Below are 27,805 nucleotides of genomic sequence, written 5' to 3' on the forward strand. Positions count from 1 at the left end.
AATCGAAAACAAGGATGGATGCATCACTCCATACTATTCCCACAGACGACATCATTGCTTTTTATAGTTACAATTTTAAACCTAAGCAAGTTATCTAGTGTAATAACATTAAAAATCTCAGAAAATTTTGTTAGTGTGTAGTATACATGCCTTATAAAGGAGCTATCTTGTCCAGAATTATTACTATTGAAACAATAATGAAACAATTAGAATATAATCCTCACTTTATGATAATGTGATTTTAAATATTTAATTAAACTAGAGTTATTTGCTTTGTTGCAGGGCATTTAAAAGCATATCTACAATTATTAAGACCATCCGATAATGATTCATACAAGACATCAATGAATAGAATCCCAGAACAGTCTACACTGAAAAAGGACAACAGAAATTACAAAAACTTCAGAATTAATTTCAAAATTCATGGCCAAAGTGCCATTAAGAACCATCAACTAAGATATGTAGTTCAGTTTAAAATAAATCTAAATTTAGTTCGAGTCAAAAAAACCATACAAATTTCAAAAGAACAATTAGTAACATCTAGTAGCATTTTGATGGAAAGAAATTATTTAAGGAGACTCAGTATGGATACAAATCTTAAAGATTGTAAAGTAAAGGTGAATTGGTATATTAATGTGAAAAAGAAATTTGAAGATAACAAATCACATGCATCGTATTTTGAAAATGGATGCAAATATATGGAAACCAGATCACCAATGAGTTATATGGAACAACAAGCAAACATATTAAGAAGTGAACTGTTGCAAAAAAGTCAGAAAAGCTTGGGAAGCATGTCAAAATTTACAAAGAAACATAAAGGAGAAAACCATATTGAAACAAACATTTTAAAGGAAAAATGTAAACATAGAATTGATAGACTTTTAACTTCTGTGAAAGAAAATTTTTGTAAAGTGATTACAAATAAATACAATAAAAATTTGCACAGGATAGTTTCTGATGAACAGAAAATACTTAATAGAAAAAGAAAAAAATATGTAGGATTTAAAAGTTTACAACAGGAAAAAAAATTGAAAGAAAAAATTAAGATATGGAAATGGAAAACAAGTGAAAAATCAATTTATGCAAATCAAAAGTTTCAATTCAGACATTTATTCACTTATGAAAGAAACAGTCATATACAAAAGGTATACTCAACTCAAAAAAAGATGTTTAACATTCAAAGGAAAAAATTCCCTATATTTCAAATAAAAATTTATAGAAACAAACATTTAATACAAAAGAGGGGCGATATTGTCAAAGCTAGAAAAGAGTTTGGAGAACGTGAAATGGGCACTTTATTCAAAAATTGCTATATGTATTTTTCCATAATAAATCTTAAGTTTCTAACAATTACAATATGTATGAAGCAAGAATTTTTTAGCTCAAGGAAATATCAAACACAGCAATTAATCCAAGTGAAAAAAATGTTGCAATATTTTTTGCCATCTTCAGAGAGAGTTAAAAATAAGTATTTTAGTCTTAGTCAGAAAGGATTTAAAATGTCATTTCTAAAAACATTGATAGTAAAACAGCTTATTAAAAAAGAGTGTTTTCCAAGCTTAACCTACCAATACTTCTACAAAGATATTTTTAATAGCCCATCATCAATTCTTGAAAGAACCAAGCGATCAGCAGAAGATGAAGATGAATCAGTACCAGTAGGTAAGTTTATTTTTGTGTTCATACATATTTTTAAAGAAATAATAGCTTTAATACAGTTAAATATATAAATTAAATAACTTCCACTTTAAAAGTATTGTTGATCAATAAATATCTTCAATGTGTATATTCAGCTTTATAAGTCTAAAAAGGAAAGAAACAGGATTTATACCCTACATATAGTAAATACTCCATGGCATCCAACAAACGGATTTTAAATCTAGAGAATTTGTTAATTCTGATCTGATGAAACAAATTATTAACATAAAAATGCATCACTTAAATTCATATATGCTGAATTATATGCAATTGTAGGTGATATTTCTGTATCACTTTTAGGGCTGGTAGTTCTATCAATCTTTCTCCCTTCAGTCTTATGTACCAATTCTAAAGATCTTCCAGGCTTGAAACATTTTGGGTAATGGGAACTGTAGAGAAGATAATTGGAAAATCTCTGTTTCAGGAAGTCTGTTCCATTTATAGAAAGGATATTAAGCCTCAAGCAGGCCTGTTAAAGGTTTTTTCCTATTATGTTGCTCCTTGTCCTGTTACATTTAGAAGAAACTGCTTTGGTCCATAGTGCCATCAGAAATGTAGCTTATTTTTAATTGGAGATGCTTAGATTTTCCCTGTTGCTTCTTAATAGTAGTATAATTAATGTACATGTCAGAATAAAGTTGTTAACAGCCTGAACAACAATGGGTTCAGATATTCCATCCTATTAAAGTGCAACACACTTTACCCTTCACATATTGTCTGCTTAGGTCATGGATGTTTTACCTTCAGAAATAAAAGTTCTCTTCTCCCTGATCCTATCTAGAAATTTATTTATTTATTTATTTATTTGGATTTGTATCAGGAAATCAAAACTGTTCCACAAAAAACCTTCAACCGAAATAACTATGTAGAAGGCAATTAGAATATGAATATTAATCTTAATGCAGTTATTTTCTGGATCAGTATATCAATGGCAATTTGGCTCACATTTTTGTAAATGGAAAAAAAATAATGGAAGCAATCATATCAGACAGCTTCCACAAAAATAATATACAAAAGTGGATACCAAAATTTCTCCATCTGTGGAAAACTGAAAAAATGAGCTGTTCTGGAAGATGTTAGAGGGCAAAATGAATACTTGAAATGTTTTTATGATAAGGCTCATCTCTTATTCTCCTTCCCTGGCCAGTTTCTGAATGTGATTCAATATATTATGCTGTAGCTCTTGCACTGTATTATATGAAATTAAAGACCTCCAGCAAATTTGACTAATGCTAAACTAACTGCCTTTATTACTGTTCTGGCATAAAGTTCTACTAATACATATTTCCATCTTTGCATACTTATGTTTGAATGGAGATCATAATTGTTTAATTGTCATAAAAATCAAAATGAACAATAGATTTTATAAAATGCAGAAATTCTGAAGTACTCAAAGCTATATAATTAATTAAAAAATGGCCCACCTGCACAGCTGTAAATAAGACATGACATTGAAAGCCACTTCTGAGATGCTGAAATATTGCATTATTCTAATCATTCTCTTTCCAATCAGATTTATCTTGCTTTGCTTATGATTTTGCAGTTCAGCTGGAAAAAACAATTGAGAGGACAATGCATTGTGGAATAATGAAAAACAGTATTCAGAGTCTATTGCTTAGCACTATTCCTTTACTGAAAATTCCCTTCACAGCCATGCAGCAGACAGCACTACATTTAATCATATGAGTTTATTCTGAATAAACATGATTTTAAGGCAATTACAATGAAAGAAATCTTGAAAAATTATAAATATAAACTGAAGTACATAATATTTTAACATTAACTTTTTTATTTATTTAGGTGTTTTAAAACATTTAAGCAATGCTCTGATAGCAGGTGCTATACTTTTTGGAATAGCTCTGTTTATTATTGTATTAGCAGGATTTTACCTATACTTTAAAAGAAGGTAAGTTAATGGATTTATAATTTCTTTCCATAATTGAGCCCAAATTTCTGTTACTTAGTGAGATAGTTGTTAAGTGAATTTTGCCCCATTTTATGGCCTTTCTTGCCACAGTTAAGTGAATCACTGCACTTAAGTTAGTAACTCAATTATTAAATGAATCTAGCTTCCCCATTGACTTGTCAAAAGTTTGCAAAAGGTAATCTCATGACCCTGGGATACGACAAATGTCATAAATATGAGCCAACTGTCAAGCATTTGAATTTTGATCATATGACATGGGGATGCTTGCAACAGTTGTGTGAGAATAGTTGTAAGTCACTTTTTAATTACCGGTATGTGATTTTGAATGGTCACCAAATGAACTGTTATAAATTGAGGACTACAGTATTGCTCAATTAATACCAGATTAATACACAACACAAATCCTTATTTAATAGCACATGTATTAAGATTATTTGGACAAAGGAATATTTTTAGGATGAAATGTAATGAAAATTAGATAAAATTTGATCTGTTAGAGCAGGGATCCCCAACTCTCAGGTCAGGGCCCACTACTGGACCCTGAAACGTTTGAAAACGTGCCATGCCTGTCACTTACCAAAACCATCCCCTCTCCACACAAATCCCACTAGTCCAAAAAGCCAGAAAGTTTGGGGAACTCTATGTTAGAGAATATTGATTCTCCAGATCAAAGAGTACTTTGTTTGGAAAAAAACCCCTTGCTTTGTAACTTTACATGAAATGAGATTACGTTTTACTTATGAATTCTATGCACAATTTAACTCAACTACATTTTTCTTCTAACAAAAGACATAATTTTAATAATTTATCTTGGAAAGTAGTAATAACTTTATTATGGTTCATTATTAGTATCTTGAAAATTGAGAATCAATATATCTTTTCTCTCAGTTTTGCAATTAAATTGCATAAATATTATTATTATTATTTATTAGATTTGTATGCCACCCCTCTCCGCAAACTCGGGGCAGCTCACAACAGTGATAAAAAACAATATGTATTGACAAATCTAATAATTTAAAATCTAAAATAGCAATTGTACATTTAAAAAATCTAAAAACAAGGAACCCCAATATAAAAAACATACATACAGTCATATCATGCACTAAAACTACATAGGCAGGGGGAGATGTCTCAGTTCCCCCACGCTTGACAATAGGTGGGTTTTGAGGAGTTTACGAAAGGCAAGAAGGGTAGGGGCAGTTCTAATCTCTGGAGGGAGCTGATTCCAGAGGGTCGGAGCTGCCACAGAGAAGGCTCTTCCCCTGGGTCCCGCCAGACGACATTGTTTAGTCGACGGGACCCAGAGAAGGCCAACTCTGTGGGACCTGACCGGTTGCTGGGATTCGTGCGGCAGAAGGTGGTCTCGCAGGTATCCTGGTCCGGTTTTAGTAGCTTCAATCTTCAAGCCAATTCAACATCTATTTAGATCTGTTTGAATATTGACCTATTATTTTAAAACAATACATTATAGTAATAAATTATAAATAAAGCAAGTCTAATGGTAATTTTGAAAATAGTATTTCTTCATCCCAACCATCATTGAAACACACCTGTTTGTTTTTTAAGGTAAAAAGCAGCATTTCTGATGATTATTTTTATTACTTGACAGACCTGTAGTTGCTGGGGTTCACCAGATCAATGCTGTATACTGCAGATTAAGTGTGTGTGTTGGGGGGGGGGGGCATGCACGTACCATTGTGGCCAGCTCAATTTTACAACCTTGTTTGTAGTCATAAAGTGACCGGTATGGTTGTTAAGTGAATGCCATGATCATTAAGTGAATCAACTGTTTGCATGGCCCAGTCTTGTCAAAAACCAGAAGTAAAGGTCAGTTTTTATCAAGACATTGTAAATACCCATGGGGAAATAGTCATAAGTGATTGCTAAATGACTTCACATTTATGCTGGAAGTGCAATCAGTAAGTGGGCTCATTTTATTATGTTTGGTAGATGTGAAAATAACTAAAAAGATTTGGATCCCAATTACATATCTTAATCCAGAAGATTTTTAAGGGTAATATAGAATTGAAACCAGAGGCTTTTCTTTTGAGATTGATCAATAATCAACTTGAATTGATCAATAATCAACCTGAAAACTCATGGGGCTTTGTTTTTATACATGATAACTATAGTGCAAAGGTGAAAAATTTGACATTGTCCACAATGGAAGAATGGGTGGTAAAGAAGATGGAACTTTCTGAGGTAGCCAAACTGACAGCTTTGATCAGAGAAAAAACATCATTAATACTGATGCAAATTCCATACACTTTTTGTCTATAAGGATCTACATTATATTTTTCTCTTTTATGTTTTCTTTTCTGCACTTTCAATTTTATCCTTTTCTCTTCCTCTTTTTTGCTTTATTCTAAGTATTAGTTCTTGTGAATTTTTAATTTTAATTTTTAAAGTTTTTAATAAAGTTATATCAGAAAAAAGAAAGTAATTTCTCTCGCCGCTCTGAGTCCTCAGAGAGGGGCAGCATACAAATCTAAATTATTATTATTATTGTTGTTGTTGTTATTTATTTAATTTAAATTTCAGTAAACCATAATTCTAGGATTGTTTCTGAATTATATTATTATATGACATTCATTTATTACTATTTTTATAATAGTAATATAAATATACATATAAATTTTATATTTGTTTCCAAATTAATACTGTACTTTATGTAAATTGTGTAAGTTTATATAGAAAAATACTTTCATCCTACTGTGATCAGCAAACCAAAGAAATCATTAGCATTTTTATATAGTTTTTTTTACAAAATTTTGTACAAACTGTGTAGTTTTTGCATATAATATATTTTTATATATTTCAGAGAAGTTCTAAAATTTTTCAATACTGTTCTGAAAGATGGAAAATCCTCTCCCAAGTCTAAATCTACTGATGCTAAAGGTCATGACCCTATTTCTGTTTCACAGAAATTTCATTTTGGACAACCAAAGGTAAAATACAGTACTTTTAATAGTTATAAAAATGAACTCTTAATATACAGTATGTGGCTTCTCTTTTAAGATTCACAATATTCTGAGGCTAATTAAAACCATAAATATGCTTGTATAAATTCACTATGGGAATTCTTCATTTGGGTGATATAAATGAATATTATCTAGGATGAAAATTGACAGGTGCAATATATAATTTTTGAAATCTCAATGAGTGAATCCCAATAGAACAGATTGGAATTGGATGGAATATTGTACCAGATACATAGGTTAGCCAGTACAATACAACTAGAGATTCGGAATAAAGACAGATATTAGTAATAATTCCTATCTAGCCTGTAAGTATGTATAACACAAAAACACATCTACTTTAATGATGATAATGGAACCATGACAGAATCTGAACCATATATATATATAAGGTGTTGGATGAAGGTGGTGCCAGGGATATTGCCTATCTGGACTTCAGCAAAACCTTTGATACGGTTCGTGAAGATTGGACTTAATCTCTGGATAGTTCAGTGGATTTGCAGCTGGCTGAAGCGTAGATATCAGAGGGTTGTTGTTAATGGCGAGTATTCTGAGCAGAGCCTGGTTACAAGCAACGTGCCACAAGGGTCTGTTCTGGGTCCTATTCAGTGATGGGTTCCTATGGGAACAGCCAGGAACGCAATTCCGGTAGCAAAATTTTGAACTCCACCCCAGAGCACCCAATTTGCACTGAAAGATGTTGAAACAAAATGCATGAGCCACGCCCACAGTGTCTTAGTAAATTTTTGGTAGCCCATCACTGGTCCTATTCTTTTTAATATGTTTGTGAGTGACATAGCAGAAGGTTTGATAGGAAAGGTTTGCCTATTTGCTGATGATTCAAAAGTGTGCAATAGGGTTGATATTCCTGGAGGTGTCTGTAATATGGCAAATCATTTAGCTTTACTAGATAAGTGGTCAAAGCAATGGAAACTGCAGTTTAATATTTCCAAATGTAAAATAATGTACTTGGGGAAAAAGAATCCTCAATCTGAGTATTGTATTGGCAGTTCTGTGTTAGCAAAAGCTTCAGAAGAGAAGGATTTAGGGGTAGTGATTTCTGACAATCTCAAAATGGGTGAACAGTGCAGTCAGGCAGTAGGGAAAGCGAGTAGAATGCTTGGCTGCATAGCTAGAGGTATAGCAAGCAGGAAGAGGGAGATTGTGATCCCGCTGTATAGAGCGCTGATGAGACCACATTTGGAATACTGTGTTCAGTTCTGGAGACCTCACCTACAAAAAGATATTGATAAAATTGAACGGGTCCAAAGACGGGCTACAAAAATGGTGGAAGGTCTTAAGCATAAAACTTATCAGGAAAGACTTAATGAACTCAATCTGTATAGTCTGGAGGACAGAAGGGAAAGGGGGGACACGATCAAAACATTTAAATATGTTAAAGCAGCGGTCCCCAAACTATGGCCCGTGGGCCGCATGCGGCCCGCTGAGGCCATTTATCCGGCCCGCCGGTGATTGACAGGAGCACAGGGAAAAGAGAGCAAGAAAGAAAGAAAAGGGACAGAGAGGGAGGGAAAGAGAAGTGGAGAGGAATGAATGAGGGAAAGAAGGGAGGGAGGGAGGGAGGAAGGGAGGAAGGAAGGAGAAATGGAGGGACAAAGGAAGGACTGTTTTGGGAGGGGTAATTTCTTTTATTTTATCTTAACATACATTCAAACAATACAGTGTACCATCTAATTTTCCATGAATAAAATGCGGTATTTTGTTAGTAACTAATATCAATCATCAAAAAAGTTGCAAAAGTTTTTTTTCTAATTTTGTCATCCAGTTACATTCATTTTTTAAATTAAATTCCCTCCTTAATGTTCCTTCAAAAAGTACAACACCAATTATTTTCTAACTTATTAACCATTATGCCAAAGTGCTTCCTTCTTTCTTTAGAGTTTTTTCCATAAGCCAAGAAAACCTTGTATAGCCAATCAGATGTTAACAAAAGAAAATTAAAAACAAAACATAAACATACATGAATTTCAGACTTCTCCCCCCCCCCCTAAATAGTACATTCCCATTTTGTCTTTTACTTTAAGATAAGGTATGTGCAGTGTGCATAGGGATTTGTTCATAAGGTTTTTTTTATAGTCCGGCCCTCCAACAGCCCAAGGGACAGTGAACTGGCCCCCTGTGTAAAACGTTTGGGGACCCCTGTGTTAAAGGATTAAATAAGGTTCAAGAGGGAAGTGTTTTTAATAGGAAAGTGAACACAAGAACAAGGGGGCACAATCTGAGGTTAGTTGGGGGAAAGAACAAAAGCAACGTGTGAAAATATTGTTTTACTAAAAGAGTAGTAGATTTTTTTAATATAGATTTTTTTCAATTTATATTCAATAATTTTTTTTAAAAAACATAGTTTCTTTAAATGCAATTATAATAGAAAAAGACATACTAAACTGTTGAGTGTATACATTACATTTAAAACCCTTACAAAGTGATATAAATTAATATTTTAAATCCAATAGTAATTGATACATCAAAATTAGTTTTAAGAATCTGTTATTTCTTTAGTTTCTTCAGTGCCTGGTCAATAAAATTTGAATGTTACTAACATAGTGCTAAAGGCTTTTGGATACCATGCAACTCTGTTGTGAAAGCAATTTATACTGTGATCATAGGCTACGTCATTTATTGTCTATATTATAAATGCAGCACACCCCATTTAGTATCAAATATACTTTTCATTTATGAAATACATATAGTCCTTGACGTACAAACATTTGTTTAATAAATATTGTTTAATTACAGGGACACTGGAAAAAATGATTTATGACTTTTTCACACTTATGACCATTGTAGCATCCCCATCGTCACATATTCAAAGTTCAGATGTTTGGCAACTGGCATGTATTTATGACAGTTGCAGTATCCTGAGATCATCTGATCAACTTTTGCAACCTTCTGACAAGCAAAAGTTAATAGGGAACCCAAATTCATTTAGCAATTATGTTACTAACTTAACTGCAGTTGATTCACTTAATAAATGTCATACAGTCATAAAATGGGACAAAACTTACTTAACACCCCTCTTGCTTAGCAATGGAAATTTTGGGTTCAGTTGTGGTTGTAAGTTGATGACTATATCAATTAAATATTTTATGTCTTTTAAGCATAATAAAAGATTTCTTAATCTTCAACGTATTTTAATATTTGATACCGATAATTCAGGATAAAGTGAATTTTTAAAAAAAGAAAAATTCTTAATACATTTTGTTTAACATAAGTTTATCTTTTTTATATTTGATAGGACTCAAAAAAGAAAAAGAAAGCAAGGGCAAAAGGTATCAACAGTTTCTAAGAATGCAATGTACAAAAAATATATATTACTATGAGACTTGTAAAGTAAGCTAAATATGTTAGATGCAATTACAGAAAGAAATATATATTTTCAATACATAGTAATTAAGTTTTAAAAGTCAATGGCAGACTACAGTGATACCTCGTCTTACAAACTTAATTCGTTCCTTGATGAGGTTCGTAAGTAGAAAAGTTTTTAAGTAGAAGTAATTTTTCTCATAGGTATCAATGTAAAAGCAAATAATGCGTGCAAACCCATTAGGAAAATCCAAACTTTAAGGCTTAAAAAAAAGTGGTGGGCGGACAAAGTGAAGGCTAACGAAGTGGAGATGGACAGCGAGGAGAAGCGAGGAATGGAAGTCCTAACGAAGGCTAACGCTGCCCCAAATTGCTCGCAAAATCACCCCTCCAGACACTTCCTATGCCGCCCCAAATCGCCTCCAAAATCACCTCTCCAAAAGCTCCCTAAGCCGCCCCAAATCACCCCTCCAAAACCTTCCTACGCCATCCCAAATCACTCCAAAAATTACCCCTCCAAAACCTTCCTGCATTGCCCCAAATCGCTCTTAAAACCAGTGATTTGCGGTGGCATATAAGCTTTTGGAGAGGTAATTTTGGGAGCGATTTGGGGCAACATAGGAAACTTTTGGAGGGGTGATTTTGGGATCAATTTGGGGCAGCGTAGGAAGCTTTTGGAGAGCTGATATTGGGAGCGATTTGGGGCGGCATAGGAAGTTTTTGGAGGGGTGATGTTGGGAGCAATTTGGGGTGGCATAGGAAGCTTTTGGAGAGGTGATTTTGGCAGTGAGATGGGGCAAAAGAAGCGGTAGGCTAGGGGGGATTTTGGCAGCGGGATGGGGTGGCTGTGGGGAGCAGAGGAAGCAGAGGGCTAGAGAGGAAAGTGGCAGGGAAATTCAGCATCTCCGGCGTTCCCCGCCTCGGGACTGCAGGTGCAAGCAAAAAGAGGCCGGAGAATCCCTGCGGCAGTAAGAGAGTGCACACGCAGTAAGAGAGCCCACGTATCGGGGCTCGGGTTCGTAAGGTAAAAATGGTTCTTAAGAAGAGGCAGGATTGAAATTAGGATGTAAAAAAATGAAATATTTAGGAATTTGGTTATTCAAAAACCCAAACAAAATTGCTGAGGCAAATTACAATTTAATATGGAAAAAAATGCAAAAGCAAATTAAAAAGTGGAAAGATAAAAGTTTGAGAAAAATGGCCAAAATAAGAGCTCTTAAAATTATGATTATTCCGAAAATGATGTACTTATTCCAAGTTTTACCAGGTACCTTCCCAGGAGTAAAACTAAGGGAATGGGACAATAAAATGAACTATTGGATTGAAGGAAATAAAAAACGTAGAACAAGGAAACGATGGCTGATTGCCAGAGAAAAAGATGGAGGATGGGGGTGCCCAAATTTAGAATTATATAGAGAAGCATTTCAAATAGAAAGATTAATGGAATTACAATCATTGACAGAAAAGAAGTGGGTGAAACTTGAAAGGGAGATTAACAATGTTAAAAATAAAGAGATTTTATTTTAAAAATTGAGTAAAATAGAAATCAATAAATTAGCCGATCGTTTGAAAGCAGATCTAGATATTTGGTCAAAATGGCAAGGGAAATTAGCAAATAGGAATTCAAAATTATCAACGTTGCATGTTTTGAATATAAATAATGACGTTAATCTAGGTAGAGTTATAAAGGAATTAAATGATAAAGGCATAATGAGAATAGAACAATTATATGAGACAGATGGAAGAGTTAACAGAACTCGCCTCGAATGGTGGTTGGGCCAACAAAAATGGTTGCAGATTAATGCAATATGCAAGTATTTGAATAAAACTGAGATTAAAGAAGCATTTTTGAGAGAAGAAAACTCTAGAGAAAATACTGAAAGAAAAGATTAATGATTCAAAAGGACAGGCTAGTAAGATTTATAGTATGTTACTACGAGTGGAAGAGGAAGTGATTAAAGGCCTAACAAGATACTGGCAAAATGAATTACAGATCAATGAAAACGAGATGGAAGAAGTAGTAGAAAATATATATAAGATAAAGAACACAAGAATTAGAGAGATGAGAAGGAAAATTTTACATAAATAGTACTTTACGCCAGTAAAAATAGCACACTTCCAGAGGAAAGGAAAAGGAAACTGCTGGCATGGTTGCCAAATAAAAGGAGTTTTTATGCATATGCTCTGGGAATGTGTTGAAGTTCAAAAATTTTGGAAGGAAGTACAGAATGAAATTAACAATATGCTAAACATTAATTGGATAATCACGAAAGAATCAGCAACACTAGTTAAACATGGGGAATTACGAGAATTTAAAGAAATCAAAACAGCAGCTTTGGAAAGCGCTCAAGCAGTAGTGGTATTAGGGTGGAAGGACAGCAATAAATGGACAATCCAGAATTGGTACTGGTACATGGTGGACCACATCCACTTCGAAATTATGGAAATAAGATTAAATAACTTTGATGAAAATAAATTGGAGAAGCTGATGGCACGATGGAATAAGGTGAAAGATTATATCTTAAGTAGAATATATGACGACAATGTGAAAAATAAACTCCAATCACTCTTTGTATGTAAAGAAATGTAAACCGGAGCCAAGGAAGAAATTGAAATTTACTGTAAATAATTTAACCCCCTAAATGGTGGAGGGGTTATTGGTGTTGGGCACTTTTTCTTTAAGATTTTCTTTTGTTTGTTGTGATAAAAATTTAATAAAAAAATTTATTTAAAAAAAAGAAGAAGAGGCAAACCAGTTTCGTATCTCGAAAAGTTCATATGAAGTGGCGATCGTAACAGGAGGTATCATTGTATAACTAAACAGCTTGCTAATATGTTTGTGTGTCTGTGTGTAACATATTTTTGCTGAATTTGAAAATGAAGGGAGACTAGTATAGATCTATTTTGGTCTTGTTGTGGCCTCACCAGCTAGCCATACCCTCACTGGGATTTGATCCTGCAGCCTATTAACCTCTAGGCCGCAGGATTTCATGCTTTCAGCTTTGTACAAGGGAACTGTTAATATGTTTTTTTCTGTCGAATCACCTGGTATACCCAAATATGGGAGGAGCTTAATGCTTCCTTTTACCTTTCGGCCCAACTCAGGGCCATTTCCAAGGCATTTAATTATTATTTTTTCCGTAGCCAAAAAAACTATATTCTGTATGTGTAACAGATTTTTGCTGAATTTGAAAATGAAGGGGGACTAGTATAGATCTATTTCGGCCTTGAGGCCACATTCTCTTAAAGAAAAATTTAATTACCATATTAGGATGGAGAGCAAATATTCTCGTAATTCTCAGGTAATGACCATTCATTTGTTGACTATTCAAATTTATAACACTGCTGAAAAGCAGTACTTCTGACCAATCCTCAAGGTTCAGCCATCACAGTGCTCCCACAGTCACATGATTGTTATCTGGCCACTCATTAAAGGGTCTGGATTCCCTTGTTTAACAAAGTAGTGATTCACTTAATGATAGCAACAAGCAACTGCTTTGTTTAGTGTTGAAAATTCTAGTCCCAATGACTGTCATTTAGTGATGATTACCTGTATAACCATTCCTCATTATTGGACATGGTGATTAAGATTCCGGAAACTGAAGTTCAGGAATGTGGGAAAATATTGTTGAAGTAAGGATATATCCCTTTAACTTTATTGAGATATGTTATTATAGGTATCTTATCTTTGGTTATAGTTAAATCTGATTGTGTTAACTAGTATCAGATTTTCTGAATACTTAATACATTAGAAAGAGCATATGTATAAAATGTGATAGATCTATACCCAATATATGAAAAGTTAAGGTTTCCAAGACAGATGACATATAGCACATCACAGAATTAAAATTTGACCATACTGTGCAGACTTTTCCTGGTGGATTAGAACTGTACAGTTAAAACATTGCTGACACTGTTGATCATCAGTTTAGTTTTTAATGGTATTAAAATAAAATTTGGAGTAACTTCTCCTAGTTGATGCAAATATATCTGCATGAAGAACCATTAAATTATTTTAAGAGATTAGGATTAGAAATCTAAAATTTATATCAACTATTATTTAACATTGTAGTATCAGAGCCATAGTAGATTTCTTATTGCTAGGCTTATGATAAATTTGTCATGATTCTCATAACTCATTCTTTGTGCTAATTTTAGAGATAAAATTACAAACATAAATGAAGCTCAAAAAAAGTCCATGAGAAACTAAAAGACTGAAAACCCCTGATTCAAATTAGGAAGTTTGAGAAAGTTTCATGGCATTGGACCAGAATACCTCCGGGACCGCCTTCTGCCGCACGAATCCCAGCGACCGGTTAGGTCCCACAGAGTTGGCCTTCTCCGGGTCCCATCGACTAAACAATGTCGTTTAGCGGGACCCAGGAGAAGAGCCTTCTCTGTGGCGGCCCCGACCCTCTGGAACCAGCTCCCCCCGGAGATTGGAACTGCCCCCACCCTCCTTGCCTTTTGTAAAGTTCTTAAGACCCATCTCTGCCGTCAGGCATGGGGGAATTGACACATCTCCCCCGGGCCTATACAGTTTATACATGGAATGTTTGTGTGTGTGTTTGCTTTTAATAATGGGGTTTTTAGTGTTTTTAAATTATTAGATTTGTTTTTTACATTGTTCTTGTTATTGTTGTGAGCCGCCCCGAGTCTACGGAGAGGGGCGGCATACAAATCTAATAAATAAATAAATAAATAAATAAATAAATAAATAAATAAATAAATGTTTTTTTGGACCTCTAGCACTGTTTAAATTTAGTTGACAATGAATTGCCAAATTATAATAGAAAAATTCTTTGCTATTATTCTTTGGGAACAGAGACACATACTAATTCACCAACAATATTGATGTACTATTAATATTTAAAATACTATCTTCATTATCCATCCCCATTATCCATCCCCATGTCATTGCCACATTTTGTGCCATTGAAAAAAGTTACTAAAATTAAGGCTCTCATGGTTCAAAGAGATTATCTACCCTTATTCTAAATAACAATCCTTGTACCCATTATCGTTTAGCTAAAGTTTATTTAAAAAACAGATTTTCTATTTTGCTTTAAGAAGTAAAGCTGATCTTAAGCGTGTTTTCATGAAAGATGAAATTGTACAAGGCAGGCAGATTAATAATAGAAGATAATGTAACATATCCAAAACAATTGATCTATGTCTGAGTTAGAGTTTTTATTTTTTTATTGTTTAACATGATATATTCTTGTGGTAACATTACAGACAAAATAACAGGAATTTTGGAATAGGAGATAGGTATCAACTAGTATTCAAATTAGTTTACCGGTATTATTGTAAATAAGTTCATTTTAAGACACATATTTTAATGAACAATATTAACTGTTTCATTACAGACGTAGAAGCCCATGACAAAGATCATGTTACTGTGAAAAAAATATATGATAGCTCTGATACAGAAGGAAAGTCGCACAGAAGTTTGAGTGTAAGATCCAGAGCATATGTGCTTCCATCTCAGTCCAGTGGAAGTGAACAATCTTTCTACGATGATGTTTGTGAAATTTGCGCAACACAATTTTATTTATCAGATGAATATATTGTAGAAAACCCGTATTCAAATCTGTCCAGCACTACTCCCAAAGCAAAAGAAACTGTTTCTGTTGCATGTCAAACAAACCATTGGGTGAAAGATGATCAGAACTATATTAATCCCGATATGTCACCAAAGCCCAAGAAACCAACTATTTCAAGATCAAAATCTGAAAATGATATCAAAGGTTTCCTCTAGTAATATATCACTTCCAGTACAATTGACTCAAGAACAAAACCCATGATCCGTATGTTTATATCACATTGAAAAGTTTGAATTAACCTTAAATGCTGATTATTCTATTTCTTTCATAAAACAACAACGTTCTTAACTGAATACAGTCACATTAAGAATAGTACACAAAGTTCTGTGACAGAGCCTTGTTCCAGCTTTTGAGAAAGTTCTCCATTCTTGATGCTCCATTTTAAGATCATGGTTCTTCTGGTTAGGGTTAGACATTTTGAATCTGGGATATTTTGACCACAAAAAGTTTTGTAGACTCACAACAGTGTTTATGTACACACAAATGTAACAACATAGCATTCATAAAACTTGTAGAATGTATTATAGATGGGCTAAGAGAATTATACTGTTGGAAGTCTTATTTGGGATTAATTACATCAAGGTAACTTACCTTCTCTTCAGGTTATTCAAATGATTTCAAACTCATCAAAGCATTTATGCATTCGATGCAGGTTCCTGTAAGGATTTTGTACATTCAGTTACATTTATGTTTGCTTTCATGCAAGCAAGGATCTTGAGGCTTGGGAGTATTATTGTGATAAAACTGAGTAATTCCTAGTCAGAACCAGAAACTACTCAAACTGTTCAAACCCATCTGGGTGAATTCATGAGATGTGAATCACTGGCATTCAAGAGCATTTACTGAGATTTTGTTCCTGTGGGTCATTGGCTCTTGTGGTAGCATCACGAGTGAAACCTGACATCAGTAAACAATGTTTTATTAATAAATATTGTATTGTGGCCTAGGAGAACCTAAATTTTGATCATTTTTACTTTCATAATGAAAAACAATTGTGATATTCTTCATGGGATTGTGACAGTCTTGCCATTACATATTTTTAAATCAAAAAATATTTCATTTGTGATACAGTGTCATGCAAAGTTTGGTTGTACTGACCTAGTTGCATAATTCACTAGCATATAGTGAATTATGAAATAAAGTAGAACATTTTCTTCTTTTAAAAGGGAAGTTGAAGTTCTAACTTGTTGAGGATTTCAACCCTGCATAGCTTGACAATGGATGTATGGTAAGGCTAAAAGATAATTCTGAAGTCCTCGCATGTGTAATACAAGAATCGTAAGAGCCATTTTCACTATGGATTAGGAAACCTTATAAATTAAACTCTAGAATGATTTATTGTTTATTGGCAAAAAAGAATGCTGAGCTGCACTGCTAAGCAGGATGGAGAACAAAAAGCTTTGTTCCTTTTGTAATTTATTGAGTTTCTATGGCGAGGGTTTAAGAAAGATGAGGCATTTCAATTCCCTAGAAGTTTTTGGTCTTCTGTTATATATCTGTTTTGATAATAAACGTTGGTAAATAAAATGTAAGAAAATACTAAAAAGCAGGATTATAAAGCATGTATAGGATCCATGTAGAGAAAAATACCCAAACAGGTAGGTTGCTCTATGAGATGCTGTTTCTTCATGAATTTGGTTCACTGATATATCCTGTGAGTGTTAAAATACCAGCCCATGTGGAAACAGCACTCCTGCAGAGTGAAACATGGACCTGTTGGACCATATTTTTCTGCATAGGTCTGGCAAGCAAGTTGATGTACAGAGATCTGTCTATCTTCCTAACGGCATCACAATTGCTAGAAATCACAACATTTACCAGGCCAAAGTTTACAACAACAGAAAATGCTATAAGAATCTCATGGCTAAACCTACCACTAGCCAACTATCAAAATTTACCACCTCCCTGAAGTCAGGTCTGAACAGCAATGGATATTTATACCAGCAATGAAATCCACTAATCACTATACATTCCAAATGGCTGAGGTATTAAAGTCCATACATAGTGTGACAACTTTAAATCACACAATCTTAACTGAATGGAAAGTATTTGGAAATGTATGCTAATATGGAAAAATGAATTGGCTGTAAGCTGAATACTTTTTGGCATTCTGTAGAATTAAACAATTCTGCAATGTAACGCATCTTTTTTAAAATATTGTTTTCAAATGTTTGATATGTATGTAAAATCAGATTCTTTGGGAAAGTAGATTGTGGCAATACATGTACTGAAGACCTCGGTAAGAGTTTAATATGCAATTTCTTAAGGATATTTGGGCAGGACAAATGTCTAAATGCCTATGAAAAAGTCAATATTTAAAAAAACGTAGGGTTTTTTAAATGCAAGCAATATTGTCTTCACAAGAAAACCAATAAAAGAAATACACAATTTTACAATGCAATTTTATGATTATTTACTCAAAACCAATTGAATTAGGCAACCACAAGTAATGTAACACTTAACTTTGATTACTCAGAAAGAAACTAGTAGTACTGTAATGTTAATTAGAAGCCATACTGGAATGAATTGTGCTTTTGAGGAAATGTACAGAGGATTAAGCTTTTTACTCTGGCCGAAATATATGCAGCCGTTTTTAACAAAGAACGTGCCAGACAGAAGTTTTAGGAAATGCAACGCCCCCCCGCCCCCAAAATGAATATATACAACTTCAAGTCAGCCGAGGGCCCTATTTTCAGTATAAAATGTAATCCCTGTATGCAGAAGGAAGACCTCGGCCCAATTGTGAGAAACTTCAGAAACCTAGGTCCTGGACTGCCCGTTTCTCTTTGGATCGAAGGGAAGGTGGGGATTTAAGCGTGTGAGGAGCCAAAGCAGGCCGTAGCAGCGGCGGACATCAATGCAGAAGGAGGAGCCAGAGAGGCCTGGCTGACAAAGCTCGCTGCGTAGACTGCTGGTGACCAGGAAGAAGAACGCCGCATTCGGCTCAGGGAGGAAACGGGCTCTTGTATACCTGGACGCCGTGTCTCTCTCTCCCCCCCCCCTTTCTCCCAACTCCCAGAGGGGCCCTGGGCTGAGGCCCTGAGGGGGCCCGAGGCCTGAAGCCTCTCCGGTTCTTTCCTGCTGCCCTTCGTGGGCTCGAGAGCGGTGACTGGGCATTCTGGCGGAAGGCGAGAAAAGGGATGGTCACTCCCTGAGGCGAGCGGACGGAGAGGCTTAAGGCAGCTTAGGTCGGGTCGGGAGCTGGCATGAGCTTCCAGTATCGGGTTGCTGCCGCCCGGGGAAGGCCGAGGGAGATCCGCCGCCGCCCGGAGCTGCTGCTGTGTTTCTAAGGAGGAGGAGGCCCCCCGCTTCCCTTTGGGGAAGATGGGGAATTGCTTGAAATCGCCCACTTCGGATGATATCTCCCTGCTGCACGAGTCCCAGTCGGACAGGGCCAGCTACGGGGACGGAACCGAACCGGATCAGGAGCCGCCGCCGCCATATCAGGTATGGCGAGAAACCGAGAAAAAGGAGCCTGGATGAGGGAATGAAATGTTCAGCGAGGGGAATTTTTTCTTAATGGGGGAGCCGAATTGATCGGTTGCAACAAGAACGAGAAAGGGCGGGGGGTGTCGCTTGTGGCACCGTAAGGCTCGAAGATAACTGCGACGGGGGGGGGAAATGGGGAGAACAGCTTGTGGGGGGCCTGTGGAGCATGTATTGACCCCCCCCCCCAAAAAAAATTCATCGGGAAAGGAAACAATAAATTACAACCGCTAATGGACCGAAGGAAGATTTCCACCCGTTGATTTTGATATTGAGTGTTTGACTTTAAAACATAAAAAGTCTGTGCCGGTTTGGAGTAAATGGCCACCGATGAGCAAACAAAAAGTAGGGGATTTCCTTTCACATATGGTTACCAGTAGCTGGAGTCGATTCCTCAGGCCTGAAATTTGACATCTGGCCAGATCTCTCTCATCTAAACCTCCTCCAGTCTGGTGGAGGAGACCTCCTTTCCTCCCTCCCTCCCTGCTTTGCTTTTCAGTACAGTACTTTCATTTTTTTAAAATCAAGTACTGTATTCAAAATTCTGTTCCTGACTCTTTAAAGATAATATTAAACCACTGAAGCTTGGAATATTAGGCAAAACATTGGTTTTAAAAAAAACACCACATACAAATATTGTCTCTCTCAGTCGAATTAAGATGTATTGGATTCCAACTGTTCCCCCCCCCCCCACTTTGAATTCAATTAAGTCAGCGGATTTTATTTCCAAGTAGTATAAATCGAGAGTGCCCTTAATTGAATATAATGTTGGATAGATTTGGTATTTAATTGTAGGAATTTCTAGTTATTTCAGAAATGTTTTTCTTTATCTAGGTCATAAAAGGAGGTTCTAGTTTTTCAGCCAGGGCAGCTTCCTTTGTTTCTACACAGAGTGACATCACTGTCTGGTGTTGCTTCCTTCTTATTGCCTTGTTAAACCAATAACAATGCCTGTGTGTGTGTGTGTGTGTGTGTGTGTGTTTGTGTGTATGTGTGTGTGTGTGAGAGAGAGAGTTCCTTTTTTAGGCTTTTGAAATTACTAACACGTAATTTAGGCATTTCTGTGACAACATGACTTACTTCATTTGTTATAACTGGTACTAAGCATAGGAAATAAACATTTTATTCTTGATTTTCTACCATTCTCTTACCACGTTCTGTTTCTTTCTTTTATTATTCATCATAACTTTTCCCCTCTATTCTTGCAATACATGACTAATGGGTGGATTGGATCAAACTAGTGATAACTGGAATTCTGTTGATGTTAGAGCTAGAGGGTATAGAAGACAATTTTCACAATCAATGCTGTCTGCAGCTCATGTTTCTGCTTAAAAATTGCTATGGAGGTGGAGGGGCACTGCTACTGAGAAACATAAAAATATGACCCAAGAGAACTGCAAAAGGTGTGAAGTTTGTGAAGATCGTGTCTCTCTTCCATTGTACTTAGCGCAGACCTTCTATTTTAATCCTGGAGTTTTAATGACCAATCTACTCTAGCCATTTCTACACTGATTAGTTAACAACATTTAACTGTTCATTTCCTGTATGGATAATAATTTATATTATTCATGTAGCCTACCCCAAATAACCTTGTGAGGAAGATGAGACTGCAAGATCCTGACTTCCCAAAGTTCTGTCAGTAAACATCACAATTTAGATCTTCCAGATCAGCATTTCAAATACTGTACCCTCCTTTAAAAGGATAAATGCACAATAGTGTATTCTAGGTTTAGTCTTTGGTGAAAATCAGTAAATATATTCTGAAAATCTAAGCAATAATGCTTCATTTTTAAAAAAAAGATTGATGAAGACTTGATTTATTCTCAATGCTTGCTTATTTTTTCAGGATATGGGATAAATGTTTCATTGGGAAACTATTGATGAGCTACCAGTCTTCAAAGGTGAATAAATATATACTCAGAATCCTGTTGAGTTCAATGAGTTAAATTTCCAAGTAAGTATGCATAGGATTGCAGCCCTTATATATTTCTTACAGGGTCTTGCATAATGCTGCTGTTAAGATCAGTAGTCAGAGCCCAGTGAAATTACTCATGCATGTACAAAACTTTGTGCATTTGATGTTCACCATTTATTTCCACCGAATGGAGTGTCTTATCACTAAACCACATTTAAGTTTCTAAGTTTGTATTTTGCTGCATGCGTATGCTTGCCATGCATATATGGTGCACTGGGTCAGTTACTCTACAATCCACCCATATGTATTTTCATCAAGGTATAAAAATATTTCAAGAAGATTACATTATAATAAAAATTTTACAGCAAGTATTGAATTCTTGCTTAATGCAATGAATTAATTTTAAATGCTAATGCTAAATCTACAGTGGCTTCAATTTATTTGTTTATCTGAGCAATTTGACAGATAAATGAAAGAATTATGGTTGGTATATAATACTGTGGACTCTCAACACTCTATGCATGTTTAGTTAGAAGTAAATGATGTTTGTAGGCCAGATCTGGTAGTTTCAGATATATGCCTTCATAAGGCTGTTATTTCACACAGTTACTGGAAGTAGATGTTACTGAAGACAGCAGAACTTTCTTCTACAACATTAATATGCACAGGATTGTGTTAGATTAGAGCATTTTTTGTACATTTTAACTTGAGTAAAATATTTTTCAACTCAACTTGTGCATTGGGTAGCTTTGGCTGCAATCATATGCATATACAGTGGTACCTCTACTTAAGAACGCCTCTACTTAAGAACTTTTCTAGATAAGAACCGGATGTTCAGGTGCTTAAGAACCATTTTCTGTTATTTTCTACTTAAGAACCCGAGCCCAGAAAAATTTCCCAGGAAATTTGAGAGTGGCACAAAGGCCCGGCCAGTTTCCTGCTATTGCCTCTTTAATCCCAGCCATCTCGGGCTTTTCTTGGCTGCCAGAGGAGCCTTTTGACGACGTTCCCCCTCTCACCCGCCTGGGTTTCTCTCTCTGGCGCAGTGTATGGGAGGCAGTCTCGTGCCAGGTGTATGGGAGGTGTGTGCTCCTTGCCGCCTCAGAGTCCCTCTTTTTTTTTAAGCCTTAAAAGTTTTGGATTTTTTTGATTCCCCTCACCTCACCTTTCTTTGGCAGCAACTGTCCTCCTCTTCTTCCTCCTCCTCCTCCCACCCAAATTCTGAGCTTTTATTTCTTTCCTAATGGGTTTGCATGCAGTACTTGCTTTTACATTGATTCCTATGAGAAAAATTGCTTCTACTTAAAAACATTTCTACTTAACCTGGTCACAGAACGAATTAAGTTCTTAAGTAGAGGTACCACTGTATAAGGGAGTAAACCCTATCAAACTTATTAAAACTGAGAAATGGGCTTCTGTGGGTTCAGAATGGTCTGCCTGTACTGGTAGTTCTGACCATTGGCTGGGCCTGCCCACCTGCCTTGATGCTATCCTGTGCTATATACTGCCCTGCCCATGTGCCTTGCCCACTCTACTCACCATGGCTGCCTGATAAGGTGTGCTGGAAGCCGCACACAAAAAAAATCAGCACTGAAGCCGCTTCTTCTGCACAGAAGCCACACGCACATATGAAATGTGTGTGCAAGCACATGCTCACATTTTAGGTTATGTACTAGGCCAACCAGTTGTTACATTATGTGAAGCCTACCTCTGTTAAACTAATTTGCAGGTAAACGTACATAGGAATGGGATGAATAGCTGCATGGAAATAATGTACCGGTAAATGTTAACAAAATCAGTGCTAACTTGGATTAATTATATTAAGGATTGCACTCTAAGTTGAAAACATTGTGTATCTTTGAAAGCGTTTTATAGCTTTATAGTTTTATAGCTTTAAAAAGCAATGAGCTGGGTGCTGCCATTTATAAAAAGATTTTTTTTAGCATTGTCAACATTGTAACAGCTACCAACAGGCAGAATATCAAAGTATGTTATTTTCAGACGTGCACATTTCAGGACATATTACTAAAATAAACTGAGCATTGATATTTATACTAAAATAGGGTCTATATCGTTCAGCAATGGAGAAAATACAAAAATACAGTACATATTTACTCACAATTAAATTGTAAATGTATAAGTAAATTTTCTGTTAGAATTAATGAGCATTTCATTGAGCATATGCCAAGGAGAAATCAAGTATTTCAAAGTTTTGGGAATGTAATCTTATCCTTCCCCCCTTTATTGTGATCCAAATAAAACTCACTGTATTTATAATCTAGAAATGAGTAACCAATAACTACAAAAACAAAGCACAGAAATCCTCCCTGCTATTTATGGGCTTGACATCTGCAGAATCAGGTTAATCTCTGTCACTGCTTAATTAAATTATGCTGAAAGTAAATATCATAAATGAATGCAAGATTCGAGATAATGCATTTTCAAAATATAACTATCATTAGACCTTTTGACAAATATGGAGAGGAGATGTAAATCATACCCTGATTTTCTTCTCTGTTACCTACTTCATCTAGGATAAAAGAATGTTATGAATGTTTGTATTTTTATTTCCTTTGTCCCTTACAATGTTGGTAATGGGATTTGGGGGGTATTTGTTTGGGTTTTCTGCTTCACTTGTGATCAAGTCTTTAGAGCGTTCAACCTGAGGATACAAGTTCTATAAGAGGTTATTTATACATTAGCATATGAGCATAGAAGCTGCCAGGACTCAAGGTTATTTCATTTTGTTCATACATTAGTACTGGGGTCCCCAACCCCCGAGTTGTGTCCCATTACAGGTCCTCGAGCCTTTTGGAACCAGGCGGCAGAAGTGGTGGGCAAGCAGTTAGCAAATGGAACTTCTCCGTACTGAAGGAGCGGGTCCAGCAGTCACATGGGTTGCTCATGTCCAATCCGGTGGAACTGAGCCTAGTGTTAAAAAAGCTTGCCGGATCCGCCCCTTCCCCAGAATTCGCTCAGTTCGCATATCCTGCGGTTGTATTGTGATAGCTCGTTCAACATTCTAACACCTTCCCTTCGATCTTTTCCTTCAAAAGTAGTAAGAATTGTTTATCCTTATTTATTTACTTGCACTAATAGCGCCAGCCGTTTGTGGCTCGGCTTTTTTCCTTGGGAGAAGTTGCGGTTTCGTTTTCCCCCGGCTGTTTTGCCGTTTACGATCCCCGCTGCCGCTTGTGGATTCTTTTAATCCTTTGGCCTGGAGGTCTTGGTGCAAGTATTGATTCATTGATTCATTATTGTATAAAACGTTAAAGGGCTTAAGAAATACCTCCTGCGGAGTGAGACGCTTGTTCTAGTCTCCTGGACTTAGTCGATCGCTTCCCCTTTAAGAATTTTATTACGGAGCGATTTTTCGGCGCGAAGGCCTTCGCGCCCTTTTTAAATTTAGGTCTCTCGTGTTGGCCTCCTGCCAGCCGCGTAGGCCTCAGTCCACCGCGTGGATCCCGGAGTGGGCTTTGGGACGCTCAGGCTTAATTCTCCACCGGCTAAGCCTCCAACCAGAGTGCCTTGGTTACTTTAATTAAAGTTTAGGGAGGCTGGCCCCGCTGTATTTGGGGGGCACGAACTCTGGGTTTGCCCAGATTGTCCTCAAGTCTCAGCAGCTCCGAGGCCTCGGAGCAGGATCCATTCCTCTTGGGAAGGCTTTGAAATTCTTCTCCCTAATTATTCAGTTATTTGGCTCAGCCTGGTCTTCTGTTAATTGTCAGACTATGGCTACTTTTCCCAAGAGAGGCACAACTAAAGGTCCCAGAGAGGCCAGGCCTACAGGCGATGAGATTATCAGTATCCCCCAGGCCTCGACCTCCTCTTCTTCAGGGGCCCGCCCCTCGACCAAGGTCACCAGGGCTGAGAAGAGAAGGGACCTAGCCCTACAAAGAATCCATGACAAATCAGCAAAGCGTTTGAAAGTACAGGCCCAAGTACTCAGTAGTCAAGACCCCCCAGAGGCTTCTAGTCTGCCTCCTTCTGGGGTCCCTGTGTTATCTCTGGATGAGCCAAACCTAGACAGACCCCAACCTAACCTATGGGGAATAGGTCCAGAGGAACCAGATCTTATTGAAGATTCCCCCCAGCCAGGATCCTCCCAGGCCCTCAGGGATTCTTCTGCCATTCCTGCTGATATTTCTAGTTTACCTCCTGAATTCCAATCTATTTTTCTGTGTTGTCCAAGGCCATTGATGCTAAATTCTCTACCATCAATGAGCTTCCCTTACCTCCTCCACCTCCTCGTCCCTCCCGCCCCTTGGGTTCTTCCCCAGCGGTTAGAGCTCCTATTCAGGATGATTCAGATTCCTCTCAGGACGAATATGAGGATATGGAGGAGGATGAGGATCCCTTTCAAGGCCTCTCAGATGATGAGGAATCCCAAATAAAGGTTCCTTCTCCAATTACTATTTTTCCTTCTCAATTGTTTAAATCTCTCCTCCTCAAAGCTAGAATTTCTACGGGATTGGCGGCCCAGGAGAAACAGGCCTCCACATCCACTGATCCCCCGGAGGAGAATTTACCTTACTTCACAGAGGAACAGGAGGATAACGAGGTAATTCCTATGCCCAAATTGTTTAAAGATGCCTTACTTAAGCAGTGGGATTTCCCAGCCTCTGGGCTTAACCCCTCAACCAAGGACAGGAAATTGTACAAACTCTCCTCTTCCTATGAGGAGCTCCTATCCTTTCCTAAACCGGATGAACCTGTCAAGATCCTTCACTCAGCGGCTGCTGTGCCAGGCGAAGCAGAGGAAGTCCTCCGCCCAGAGGACAAGCGGATTGAACAAATGCTCAAAAGAGGTTTCACCGCAGATTCCTGGGCCATTAAAAGTTCTGCAGCGGCTTCTTTTTTCTCCAGAGCCATGCTTCTGTGGCTTCGCCAACTTCAGCAGCATATTCCTCCCGATGACTTGAGAGGTCAACAAGACTTCAACAAGGTCTTTGCAGCTGCTCAGTACGTGGCTGATGCCACTTTACAATCTACTAGATTTTCTGCTAAGTCTATTGCAGCTTCTACAACGGCAAGAAGACTCCTATGGATTCGCCCTTGGCAAGCGGGAGTACGCCAGAAGTGGCAGTTATCCCTGGGACCCTTAAAACGCGACCTTCTTTTCGGTGATCTTCTGGATCCTCTCCTCACGGAAACCACGGACAAGAAGAAAGTTTTGGGTCCAACCACCAAAAAGGCTACCAAAACGCAGTCCTTTCGTCGCCCAGGGCGTCAACAAGATCAAGCGGCTTCCTATCAGAGATCTCCAGGTCAGTATTCCCCCCGCTTTCGTTCCCAAGGCAGGAACTCCAGGGGCAGAGGTTTTCGCTTCCAAAGGGGAGCGTCCTCTAACAGGGCTTCAAAGAAACCTAGATGGTAATTTTTCCTCAATTCCCATAGGTGGTCGCCTAGCCCATTTCGCCTGTAGTTGGCGTCTCACCTCCAAGGACCCCTGGGTCATTGACACTGTTCAAACAGGCCTTCTTTTAGAATTTATTTCTCCCCCCCCGAAACGTTTTATTTCCTGCCCTTCTCCCAGGTCCTCCTCAGATTGTAACCGTATGGAGGAGGCCATTTCTCACTTATTGTCCATCAGAGCCATTCAACCGGTTCCCTCCGGTCAGAAGGGTCTAGGTTTTTATTCCATCCTATTTATGGTTCCAAAATCCTCCGGTGGTTGGAGAGCTATTTTGGATTTAAAGAAGCTTAACCTATTCATCAAATATAGGAAGTTTAAGATGCACTCCTTATCATCTATTTTGGCCGCCATCCACACGGGAGATTTCATGGTCTCTTTAGACCTCACTGAGGCCTACCTCCACATTCCTATAGCCAAATGCCACAGAAAATTTTTACGTTTCTCCTTTCAAGGCAGGCATTTCCAATATAGGGCGATGCCATTTGGCCTTTCCTCGGCCCCTCGGGTCTTTACAAAGCTCTTGGGGTCCCTGGCGGCCTATATCCGGGCGTCTCCCATTCACATTTTATGTTATCTTGATGATATTTTGATTCATGGGAACTCCCTAGAGAAAGTGAAAACAGACCTTTCTATCACCATGTCAGTCCTTCAGGACCATGGATTTTCCATCAACTTTGATAAAAGTCATCTCCAACCTTCCACATCCATCTTACACCTGGGATCCATTATTAATTCAGAATCCTCCCAGATCTTTCTCTCTCCCGAGAGAAAATTCAGTATAGGGGAGTTAATTTCTTGCATTTTATCTAAACCTTCAGTATCCATAGTATCCCTGTCTTCCCTTTTGGGGAAGATGGTGTCATGCATAGGCATCATTCCCTGGGCTCGCCTTCATGCTAGGGAACTACAGTGGCTCCTATTACCCTTTCAGAGATCGGGGCACAGCAACTCAAATCGTCGCATTGTCATCCCACCAATTGTTCGCAGATCCTTCAAATGGTGGAAGTCTCCGGCCATGGACAAAGGATCCCCGTTCAGGTGCCCGGATCAATTTGTCATCACCACAGATGCCAGTCTATCGGGATGGGGCGCCCACGCCCAAGGGATGATAGCCCAGGGCACGTGGTCCCCGGAGGAAGCTTCCAAGCCAATCAATTGGCTAGAGTTAAGAGCCGTTTCCCTGGCTCTGAAGCATTTCTCTCCTCGCATTCCCAACCGGCACGTTCTTATTCTCACCGACAACATTGCCACAAAAAGCCATATCTGCAGACAGGGGGGCACGAGATCCAAAGCCCTCATGAGGGAGGCCCTCAAGTTAGGCCTTTGGGCGGAAAAACATCTTCGGTCGCTCCTAGCCGACCACATCTCGGGGAGCCTCAACGTCCAGGCGGATTGGCTATCTCGAGCAACGATAGACCCAGGAGAGTGGAACCTCCATCAAGACCTGTTCCATCA

General features: G+C 37.5%; 2 protein-coding genes across 6 annotated transcripts in view; both read left to right on the forward strand.

Annotated features, from left to right (window-relative positions):
* Positions 1–17,929, forward strand: part of C3H1orf185 (chromosome 3 C1orf185 homolog) — a 56,167-nt gene extending 38,238 nt beyond the window's left edge. For 4 of the 5 annotated variants that reach the window (XM_070745854.1, XM_070745853.1, XM_070745855.1 and 1 more), the window contains 5 exons: positions 283–1,662; positions 3,499–3,604; positions 6,447–6,573; positions 9,860–9,893; positions 15,297–17,929. In XM_070745854.1, coding sequence (XP_070601955.1) covers positions 345–1,662; positions 3,499–3,604; positions 6,447–6,573; positions 9,860–9,893; positions 15,297–15,688 — 1,977 coding nt within the window. In that variant the 5' untranslated portion in view covers positions 283–344 and the 3' untranslated portion in view covers positions 15,689–17,929. The remainder of the gene's footprint in view (positions 1–282; positions 1,663–3,498; positions 3,605–6,446; positions 6,574–9,859; positions 9,894–15,296) is intronic. The other variant, XM_070745857.1, reaches the window with a different exon arrangement.
* A 431-nt stretch (positions 17,930–18,360) lies between these two features.
* The window catches only part of RNF11 (ring finger protein 11), a 36,722-nt gene continuing 27,277 nt past the window's right edge, over positions 18,361–27,805 (forward strand). Inside the window, exon 1 of the mRNA XM_070745861.1 lies at positions 18,361–18,980. Coding sequence (XP_070601962.1) covers positions 18,858–18,980 — 123 coding nt within the window. The 5' untranslated portion in view covers positions 18,361–18,857. The remainder of the gene's footprint in view (positions 18,981–27,805) is intronic.

This window comes from Erythrolamprus reginae, chromosome 3 (genome assembly GCF_031021105.1).
Source record: "Erythrolamprus reginae isolate rEryReg1 chromosome 3, rEryReg1.hap1, whole genome shotgun sequence".
NCBI classification, from domain to species: Eukaryota; Metazoa; Chordata; class Lepidosauria; order Squamata; family Dipsadidae; genus Erythrolamprus; species Erythrolamprus reginae.